This window comes from Leptosomus discolor, chromosome 17 (genome assembly GCF_034619465.1).
Source record: "Leptosomus discolor isolate bLepDis1 chromosome 17, bLepDis1.hap2, whole genome shotgun sequence".
NCBI classification, from domain to species: domain Eukaryota; kingdom Metazoa; phylum Chordata; class Aves; order Leptosomiformes; family Leptosomidae; genus Leptosomus; species Leptosomus discolor.
The window spans coordinates 11170355-11181510 of record NC_141407.1 but is presented as its reverse complement, the minus strand read 5'-3'; the positions used below and the strand labels follow the sequence as shown (position 1 = coordinate 11181510).

Sequence of the window (11156 nt, the reverse complement as noted above, 5' to 3'; positions counted from 1 at the left end):
ACAGTATATAATTTTTTTAAGGATGTAAGGAGACAGAAAAGACATTTAAAAATTACATTCAGCTCCACACAGGGATGGAGGCAGACTTCCATTGATGCTGGCATAGCAAGATCATCTGTGAACAATTCTGAAGTTAATTTGGTATGTAAATGTGGATTTAGAAAATGATTGTTCAGGAAAATTAGAAGAAGTTAAGTCATCATTCTGAGCTACAGCATCTTTTACGATTCCCAAACACAAAGTAGTAAATGACTGAATATGACTGTGACTCCAAAAGCTTTTGTTTAATACCAGTGCAAGCTCTAAAGAGCCCTCCTTTCTTCCCTGTTGACTTGTTGCCACGTTGTGCAATGAGCTACCAGTGTGTATGCTATCTGAGCTATGGCTGAAAGACAAAGGATAGATTTGGTATTTCCAGGAGGCGACTAAAACCAGTTAAATAGCATCACAGCTGAATTATGCCCTATACACTACAGAGAAACTTTTAACAAACAACCATTACAGTGCAAACCAAAAATCCCCCATTTCTATTGTTTTCATACTTAAGTATTTTCATGAGTGGAAAACAAGACCAAGGAAACTACAATATGTGCCTGACTTTATTACTTAATAAACATTGGAAATATTCCAATCTTGATGCTTTACCAACAGTATGAAGCTAATGATTTCCTGCACAAATAAATAACTGCAATAACCAAAATAAGAAACCTCTCATTAAATAGATGGAACCCAAAACAGAAAAGTAAAAAAAAAAAGAAGATAAATCGGTGGATTTTTTTTTTTTTTAAATTTAGTTAGAACAACATTATCAAAACATTTAATAGAACAAGGAAAAGTTGTATGGTATATTTAGAACACCTTTAACTGTCCTCAGCCTCAAGATTTATGTTATTCCCAAACTTTGCATAAAGCTGAACTTTCAGGTCAGATAACACCCTCTGAATTGATTCCACTCGGGATTCTAATGCTTCAATTTCTTCTTGTAAATTTTTCTGAAAAAGAAAAAAATCAACTAGTTATGTAAAACAAACCGAGTCATGTTTGTCAGCAACATATAAACAATAAAGAGGTAACCCTTTTCCAACTTTTTGCCAAGTCAGGCTGTAAGACTTATTATGGGGCCAAACAAAGACTGTCACGACTTTGTATACTGACATCCCAGCTATGACTTCCATGCATGCACATCTGCCTCCTCAAATCACAAATCAAACATAAGCTTTAGAAAGTTAAAGGTTCAAAGGATGAACAGATCATCCCATTCCAGTACTCATCCTGCTACAGCAGCCAGTAAAGGAGCTCCCTTTCGCCCAGACAAACCTTTGCCTCCTCCAGCATCTCTTGTGTCTCTTCTTGGGAATGACTAATGAAGACATCTCCAATTTGATAGGGTATCAGGAGTGAGTCACCATCATCAAGCATCATAATGTCATCACAAGCATCTTCCAAATTCTGAAGTTGTTTCTATTTATCAAGACGTAAGAAAGGCGGTCACTTTGCATTAGGTAATTATTTCAACCGATACATTGCCATGCTATCAGTTGAATAACGAGCTCAGTGAGTCTGTATTTGGGGCAAAAATCCTACCTGCCAGCTTGATATCAACATGTTCAACAGAACAGTTCCAGAGCTGTCATTTAGCACAAGTATTAAATTCAATGGAGCTGTACCAGTAGAAATTTCTAGTCAATACTCATTATCTGTCACTAATAGGATAATTACCTGTCTAGACACGGGAAATATAGCAAATTTAAATTTCACTAAGATCTGATATGCTTTTTTTACACAGAAATTTTCAAATTTAGCTAGAGAACAGAAAAAAATAATATGTAAGACAGTAAATCTTAGTTACTTCAGTGCAAAAATAAGATTGCTTAGAGTCCCAGCACCTTAAGCCACCAATGGAACATCAACATAAAACAGCAACATTTTATAGCATGCATATCAGGCAAAGTAATTATAGAAAACATTTTGTGACAGTACTAGCATTTTTTAAAAACTTGGTAAAACTTCTTTGGAAGTGCTATGAGTGAAGGAAAGTGAATTCATACTAAACAAGTATGTTAGAACGATGTATCCTCTTTAGCAAAAGAAAACCTCTGTGCTCATAATCACACTCTCTGCCAAAACACTGAAGGAAGATTGTAACAAACAACTGCCTCACTGGTTCAAGTAAAAATAAACATGAACAATCTCAGTCAGGAAATGTTACTACAAACAGCCATTATATATAAACAACGCTTCATATGTAACAACTAAGGATTTCTAAGAACTGCATGCAGAAATATACTAGTGGCCTTTATTTCTCATGACTTCTTTTTCCACTTTAACACTCTCTAGCTATTTTCAAAGTATCAAAAATCCTTATCAGAACCAAAGCGTTATTTACAGTAATCCACAGCCCCTGTTTTCTGTATTACAGATGAAAGTTACTTCTGGCCAACGAAGAACAAGCGCTATTTGAAGGAAATATACCTTTTTCACTTCTATTTCTTCTTTCAGCTCTGTGATCCTGCTAGTATTTCTTGCGAACTTGTTAATTTTCTGCTGATCTTCAAAAGTAACGTTGACATCTTCTGCAGCCTGCAAGAAAGTGAGGGCAAAATTAAGACTTAATTTCTTACATCAACCTGAATCTCACTACAAGACTCTCACTACAAAGCTTCTGAAAAACAATCTTACAGCCACTACATTCTGCTTAGAGACTTGATTCCTTCAACCACCGCCACAAGCACCTCAGCAATACCCACATTTAGCTGGGCAGAGGCCCCAGTAACCTCCAGTTAAAACACCAGCTATCCGCGGCATCCTAACGCAAAGGTTATTTCCTTGACAGCACTGACCGTCGAACCGGACACCTCTGCTCCAAGACCACTGCGGGGTACAGCACGGCACGTCGAAGCAACCCGTCAGCAACACCACTTTACGGCAACACCACTTTACGGCAGCGGGTCAGCTGTGACAGCCTGCGGTGCTACAGGACAGTGAAACCCACCGACCCGTGCCTCACGCAGGCTCTCCCTGACTGACCTGCGGCGGCAGGCGACCCGCTGCCGGGGGCGGGCTGGGCGTCCCACATTACAGGCAGTTCGTGCAGCCAGAAACAGCTTTTGCCAGTTACAGCAAACCGCACTCCTAGCAGCAGCATAACCAAATCCGCACTTGCACGTTTGATGGCACAACAAGCAATCTCAATAGAGCCCCGGTAACGATACCAAGACCTTATTCCACCGACAAGCGACCGGGTTGTTTTCAGCCGGGCCTAACCCGGCGCTGGCCTGACCCGGCAGCGGCCTAGGGAAAGGGAACCGCCTCCAACCCCGCAGAGGGCCGCCGCCGGGGCGCTGCGTGAAGGGCGGGCAGGCGCGCAGGGAGGCCCCGCTGGGTGCGGAGCGAGGGGCGGGAGGCAGCGCTGCCCCAGGGACATGGCCGCGCCGCCGCAGCACCGAGAGACGGCGGCCCCCGACGGCCAGAGGGCCCAGCCGGCCCACCCCGGGAGGCGGCACAGGAGCTGCGCTCTCCCCGGGTGGAGCCCACGGAGGAGGGAGAGGCCGGGAAGGGAAAAAATTCCGCCACCCCCTCCCACACTCACGGCTTTCTTCATGGTGGCGGCCATGTTGGTAGGACTGAACTATTCACCCTCCCCACAGAGGAGGCGCTGGGGTCGTGGGAAACCGAGGGAACGCGCCCGGAGGCAGCAGCCCCGCGCGGCCCGGGGCTTCTCCCTCTCCCCACCGCCCCCAGTCCGGCGGGCTGCCCGGAGCTACCGCAGAGCACCCGGTAAACCTCAACCCATCCCCGCAGCGCTTGGTACATCCCGTTTAAAGGGGAAGAGACCCGACTCCGCCCCTCCGCCGGCTAAAAAGCGGGCTGTGGCTGCGGCCTGCCAGCGCTGCCGCCAGGGGGCGACATGGGATGGGGCCGGGGCTTCGGGGCCTCGGCCTCGGCCTCGGCCTCGGCTTCGGGTTCCCGCCCTCTCGGTGCGGACGGCCGAAGCCCAGCGGGTGCCCGGTGCGGGCCCGGGCGGGTGCAGCGGCGGCAGGGTGGGGTACAAGGCGCCTCCTGAGGGGGCGCGGCCCCTGAGCGGGGAGCAAGGGGCGGTGGGGCCGTGCCCAGCCTGAGGTCGGGGCCAGGGAGTCCTCCGAGCTGTCCCCAGCCCTCACCAACCAAAAGAGCCGCCTTTCTGGAAGGGGAGGTGGAAGGGGCCTTCGAGTTCAAATCATTGCAGAGGGACTTTTTAAACGAAAATAAATATTTTTTTCTGAAAAGACTGGTTGACAGCTTCTAAACAGAAACAGGGATAGCTGGCATTTATGCTGCGTAATTGCCTCCACATGCTAAAGTTTATTTAGCTTCTCACAGCTACAAACCAACCAAACAAAAAAAAACCAAACCAGGTCATGGTAATGTTTCACAATGGCGGGGGAGAGGCCTGGCGCTGTGCCTTCCTGACGCTCGGCTGCAGTGGGTACGAGGCCCGTGATCCCAAACCCTGGGGCCGCGGTGGATGGGCACATGCGGGTGTTAAGAGACGTGAGGACCCAAAACCGATGGGACTTCGGAAGGTGTTTGCGCCAGCAGAGGCTGGCTGAGCCACCGCTGCTGGCAACAGCAGCTGGGACTTCTCGAGACTCTGTGATCAGCTCCTGCCTGGGTCTGCCAAGACCTTCTTGAGGAATGATCAACACCTCCAGTATCCGCGAGCTTTCAAAAATTTAAATACACCTCAGCTACAAAGATTTCAAAGTGATATGTTGTTGTGCTAGTGTCAGGTGGGGGTGGCAACAAGCCTGCAGTATAAGATTCAGAAAGGTGCTTGAAAATATCTTCAGATGTTTTGCTGTGATTCATCTTTCTGCTATGCCCTCCTGTGAGCTGCAGTTGAAAGTTGTTGGAGTTAAATCCAAAGAAAGTACCTGGGTATCAAGACTCCAGGGTGCTGGACGGTGTGCTTTTCAAGTGTTTGGCTTTGGAAAGGAATTTGGAAATCTGGGTCACAGTCTACAGCTCACTGAGCAGTGTCTGGGGAGAGTTTGGATCTCCAGAAAGAAAACCGGACAGCTCTGTGACCAAGGAGCTGTCTAGGGTCAGCACATCCAGTCCCAGGCAGCCAAAACTGCTGAACCTTTTCTCAGAGCTTCTGAGAATCACCTCCACCAGTTTGGAGTCCAAAGATCAAAACCATTTCCTGAAGGCAAAATTTATAACCTTTCTTTCTCAAGCTATGCTTTAAAGAGCCTAATACCCTGATTGCACGCAACGGTCTTGTTCTTCAAACACTTATTCATGATGTCTAAGGCTGATGTACTCTTCCCTGCTGTCTGCTGGCATCCAGATTCACATCTCCCACCCTCCTCCTAATGTCTGAACCATAAACAACCCTGTGTGTTATCTAATGGCCATTTTTATGAAAAATACAGAAACAATCAGTGGAACAGAGTGCTAGTGCTTGCTTTTGTTAGAATACCTTGTTGCTGAGGGAGAATCTGGTCCTGCAGCTGCAGGAGAATCCTTGCTCCATGATAGCTCATTAAAGTTCGTTCCAAAGGAGATCCATGCAGAGCAATAGAAGACAACACCCAACCGAAGAATGGGTGTATATTTTAAAAGTTTCCTATTAATTTCCTGCAATTAGCCCTTATTAGGAAGAGCTGAAATGTGGCATGCTCCATTCAAGTCTTAGCACGCGTACTAACACCCTTCTCTCTCAGCCTTGGTTTTGTCCATCATAGATCAAAACAGTACAGCAGCCCTACTGCTTGCGAGAATACAAAGTAGGGCTCCTGCTTCGTTAGTTACGGGGATGGAGCTGACACCAACAGAGTTCAGCTTCATTTCATAGTAGAGCTGGTTTGGGACCTCTCTTTCAGTAACTGCTTTTTGCTGAATAAGTGTAAGAAAGTCACAACCACTTGTAGGAAAGATTGCAGCAGGTTTCTAGCTTAAAAATTAATTGAGGGGAAAAAAAATTTTAAACTGTCGAAATATTGTATAATGGATATTTACTGATTGAAAAAGTTCTGTTTTTTTTTTCAGTTCACAATGACTGCTCATTTCAAAACTCCTGTTACAAACCAGTGAAAAACCAGAATAGAAAAGACAATATTTTGAGTGGCCCTCAGGCTGTTACATTTTATTTTGGTGCATAATTTTGACTCGTTTCCCACTGAGGGAAAAAATTAATCACAAAAGCTCTCCCTGGAGAACTATGTTATTATTAACTTAGGTAAAAACATAATCCTTATTCTAAGTCTCTTTTTCTCAGAGAAATCTCTCTGATCATTCTCCTACTCTCCCCGAAGTCAGCTATCTTCTCTCTTCTTCAAGATCGTACTATGAAAGGATATACTCTAAACCATGGTTATTTCCGCAGATGGATTAACTGAATAATACATATTAGGTCTGAGCCAATGTAATTTCCTTCAAGAGAAAAGGAGTGGATTTCGTAAGAATTTGATGACTTGAAGGCTTTGAAAATAAATCTTTTTCTCCCACATGCTCAGGCAAGATCTGTGGTGTGAGCATGTTGCCAAGAGTGACTTACTGTAGACCTTTCTTATGTAAATAAAAGTGAAAACAGTGCACGAGTGCAAACATCCAGTGGTGGAGTAAGATAAACTCATTGAACTCAGTGACCTCATTTCTCTTTCAGTTGCATAAAGGGACTTGCTCTTTCTTGTACTGGCCCTCGTTGTTGCGAGTGTGGTTAGGTTCACCTTGCACTTCGGTGGGATCCCTTCCATGGGGTGTATAACCCCCACGCCCTCCATCTTACGTCTCCTTTGTGGTTCTTTTTCACATTTTCATTTCATGTTACTTGCTGTGGCCTTTTGCAATACAGCTGAGTGGCAAAGAGTCTTTCCATGCTCTTTGCTGCCTAAGTGAGTTGTTTTGAATTACCAAACCCTTTACCCTTTTCCCTGAAGTTACACAGAGCTCTTTCTCAGTCTTGGAGCATCTTGAAACACCCACACATCAACAATGTTTGTCCATACAAGATGGATTAGAAATGGAGTAAACTTAATGGAGACGAAGAGGCTGGTTTATCTAGATTTAACCTTTATGAAGTGGATCGCTGTTAGCAAAAGCTGCACAAAATTGTACTGCTTTAATTGTGCCAGTATACTAAAGGGGTATGGTCCAGCTTCCACAGCACGTAGGTGCAGAGCTAGCGGTAGCATGGCATTTCCAATATCAGACAGTGTGACTTAGTGTGGTATAAAGGTCCAGAATGCCTCTGTCTGCCCTTCTTGTACCAGCATTGAGGGGGGAGTGGAGGTTGAAGAAAAAAAATCACCTACTGAGGATATCAATCTTTTCCAAAAAGGCATGGCAGCTCTTAATGGTACAAGCCTTAAGTATTTTTAGGACAAATACCCCTTAGTTTTTCATTCTTTTGTGGTCTGAGGAAAGGAAGGCAGATTTTTCTCAGATTTCTAACCTTGTTTTTTCAAAGAAAGAAATTCGTTCCTGTTAGTCGAAAGCAACATCACCATTTCATCATGCAAGTCCTCCTCTATGTTCATATGTATCAACCATTGGAGTTATTAAATTGCATGACCTCCTTTCTGCAAGTCACCCCAATAAACTTTACCCTCTGTGAAGGAACCTTCTCTTTTCCCTCGCTGTAGTGCTTTGCAGACAATTCTGCAGTGTCAGCTGGGCCCGTGAAGGCAAGGGGAGTTTCTGCTGGCTGTTTGTGCCTGAGATGGAAGCTGGAGATTCCCTTTTGCTGGGGAATCCCTTTATGATTAAACATGATGGAAGACCTTACTCCACCTTTGTGGACAGAATATTCTGTAAACATAGTGCTTTATAATCCCATAACTTTAGCTCAGCAGAACAGTTGTTGCCTCATGCTGGTTTTATTTAAAATAAAAGGTAAGAGCTATCTCTACGACCCTGCCCTTCCCCACCACTACTTAGCGTCTCAGTATCGACAGGAAATATAACAGAGTCCAAAATATTAGCCATGTATTTCTGTTACCCCACAATCCACCCTGTTCCAGAAATGTTTCTAGTAGTAGAACATTTCTTAGTTTACCAGGAACTTTTTGTGGCCCTTAGTGGAAGGCTCTTTACAGGGTCTACAACTGCGGTGTCAGTCTTGCTCTTTTTTTAATGTTGTGGTTCATCTTCAATAAGAACTGCTCATAAGCTACCTGAAATTAAGTCTTCAGTTACACCTGTACAGGCAGAAATAATTTCTTTTCTAAAAGCAGCACTGTCAGTGCCAGTTTCAAATGTCAGTATGTATTTCTTGAAAAATACACATAAAGAGGAGTAGAGTCCTGTTCTCTCTCTAACAATCACTCTGCTGGATTCTTTCATCTTAAAGCATTACAAATTTATTTGCCACTGAATCCGGAGGCTGGTTCTAAACTCGCAGCAGGTCTGTCAGTAACGTGCCCTGTCTGTAGTGTTAGTCAGCATCTTTTAGTCTGCACAAGTTAGTCTTTTTTTTTTTTTTCTTTTTATTAGGGGGTTGTGTTTTTTTTTCGTGGGGGAGGTGTTGGCAGAATCGCGGTGGAGTTTGGAAGAAGAGTTTTCCTCAGGGAGGTACCAGATGCTCCTTTGATACATTACCAAATAGAACAATAAATATATTAAATAGTTTCCCAAGGGCAATAGTTGCATTCAGTAGTCATACATCTGAGGAAACTAAACTCTTCCCTAGAGAGGTCTGTGGCCAGGCACTTGAACTGAAATAAACAGCAGGATTTCAGGCAAAGGCTTTATCTGATGAACTACTGATGCAGTCTGCTCTAATCCCTCCAAAAGCAACGACTAGAAGTAACCAGGATGTGGCCCAGAGGGTATTGAGTTCAGCGAAGCATGGCCCAATGCCTTTTGGCTGACTAATAGTAAAGGGAGATAGAGTTTTTATATTTTCTTATGGCTCTAACGAAGACAATAGAAGCAAAATACACTCAGTTCACAGCAATTCACTAGTTAAATTTCAAACTCATCTCTTTGTGGTTTTACAGAAGTACTGCTGGTTTAATAGTATCTTTTACATATCTATTAGACCTTTCAGCAGAAAATATACCAAAGGCCACAGACAAGGATTGTTTCACACACCCCCTCCCTGGGATGAAACATCAGTGTTCCATGATAGTTAGTAAAAAACCATTAAAAATCTCCTATTTATTTGCCATTTCTGGGAAATTTAGAGACCAGATATTGTTACTGAACTGTAGCCATGGGCAAGATGTGACACCATTGATAACTAGCACTCCTCCTCCCTGAACACTTGCAAATGATCATAGCTGTGGTGTTGTATATCGTTCAGAAAGCATTAGCTGCAAACGGCATAGAAGCTACCAACAGCTGGTTGGGGCTCCAAGATCTGTACTGGCTCAGCGGGGAGACACCACTTACCTAGTCACTGACTTAACCTCCCAATCCATCTTTCTTGTGTATTGGCAAGAGTTCGAGATGCTAACCCCACCTATTATCTTGGTGTTTCCAGGAGAATTCAGAGACCAGATATTAATATTTGTGATACTCTTAATTCTAGAAATATGATACAATATAATACAAAAGTAACATGAAAGACTATATTCACACAATTGTGCTTTATGGATTTTATAACAACATGTCAGTGCAGGAACAATAAGATAAATAATTATTATTATCAGATAAATGTAATCAAAATGTGGAAGAACAATATTGTTATTGTCTATTCTTCGACGAACTGGCTAGTAGTATCTCATAGAAATAGAGCCTTAGCAGAACCTTGGCAAGTAACAAGCATCTGTTTGTTTTCAAAAGACTTGGTATGAGGTCAGTTTTACCTCAGCAGAAACATATCCATCAGACCGAAAGTAAAGTAATCTGTGCAAACATTACGGGCTTAATCAACAAATCCAGTAAATTGCATGAGTTTGAGTCTGATTCAAGTGTTTGTACAAGAAGCTTTAGCAAATTCTCTCAAGAAGTCATATAACAGCTATTTTTCCAGGCAATTAAGACAGTCACACAACAACTAAAAACTTCCGATTCATAAACGTAGATCTTTACTTTAAATTTCAAGTGTTGTTTGAATCAAAGGGATACTCAACATTTCCTGCTTCTGAAAGCTTTCCTTGCTTTAGGCAAACAGGTTTTGGTCACTTAATTGTGAAGTTATTAATACCATTAAAACTGAAAATATTTTCATAATTTTTCAGTACCATAACACAAGTGCTACTTTGCACATTAACTGCACGTGAACAAGACAACTGCACATTAAAATGTCTTAGCAGAAGGTTAAATGTATAATTTGCACATAGAAATTAATATACATTGCTTTTAAGATTGCTCTTAAGTACACTGTTTCTGTAAGCAGAGCTAAAATCAGGATTAATTTCCCAATGGGGAAAAATCACCAAGAATTACTGTCTCAGAATGCAGAGAGCTGCATACATTCATTTTGGCAGGTGCACAAGCTGTTAGGGGGTTTTACTGCTGGAAACATAAATACCTACAGAATTTAAATGCTTTTTGGATTTGGGATGCCTGAAGATCTACGTTTTGAACGGTATAGAGATCTAATACTCCATCTCTCCACGTGATATGGCAACTTTTAACTGACTCCTGAATCTTGGGCATAACTTGACCACCCAAATGCTTTTTTAGTCCCTCCTAATACTTCCCAGGACTCTCCTGCCCTCTATACCTTTTGGATCAGTTAATAAAGATACATATCTAGATATTGTTTGTTTACACAGGACTGTCGGCAATCTAACCTGAACTGGATGCAAGCTGGCCTGATCCTTAGGTACATCATCTCAAGTCACCCCCCACAAAAAATAAAGGAGTTTGATGGTAATTTATTGAATCTATATAATTATAGTCTTTTGTTGATACTGCTAAACTGAAATGCTTCTATAAAGGCTAGACCTAAAGGCAGCATAAAAGAGGACTTGAACACCCTGTTCAAGTGGTGAGGAAAATGCTGTTTACATTACACCTTTTTGTAGCCTCTAAGATTTTCTTTGCATAACATGCTGTTACCCTAATAACATCAGCAATAAATTGATGCTTATGTTTTTACACTGTTATAAACCTACATAATTCTTTTGCAAGTAAATAACCAAATTCCATCCCTACTCATTGGGACAAATGTAAAAGATAGTTAGATTGTACATTAAGCCTGTCAATAATTGCAGAACAGG

At 42.8% G+C, this 11156-nt stretch overlaps 1 protein-coding gene across 1 annotated transcript; it reads right to left on the bottom strand.

Moving 5' to 3' along the window:
• Window positions 1–853: 853 nt before the first annotated feature.
• On the bottom strand, window positions 854–3719 carry PFDN4 (prefoldin subunit 4). The gene is made up of 4 exons (XM_086474821.1): window positions 3590–3719; window positions 2473–2580; window positions 1318–1461; window positions 854–992 (listed from the first exon to the last, which is right to left on the bottom strand). The coding sequence occupies exons 1-4, from the start codon at window positions 3611–3613 to the stop codon at window positions 861–863; spliced, it is 408 nt and encodes a 135-aa protein (XP_086330947.1). The 5' UTR covers window positions 3614–3719; the 3' UTR covers window positions 854–860.
• Between the last annotated feature and the right edge of the window lie 7437 nt (window positions 3720–11156).

Coding starts and splice junctions, on each gene's coding strand:
- PFDN4 (XM_086474821.1), bottom strand. CDS start 3,613: ATGGCCGCCACCATGAAGAAAGCC. Junction 1,462..2,472: donor AAGAAATAGAAGTGAAAAAG/GTATATTTCCTT, acceptor CTTGATAAATAG/AAACAACTTCAGAATTTGGA. Junction 993..1,317: donor AGATGCTGGAGGAGGCAAAG/GTTTGTCTGGGC, acceptor TTTCTTTTTCAG/AAAAATTTACAAGAAGAAAT.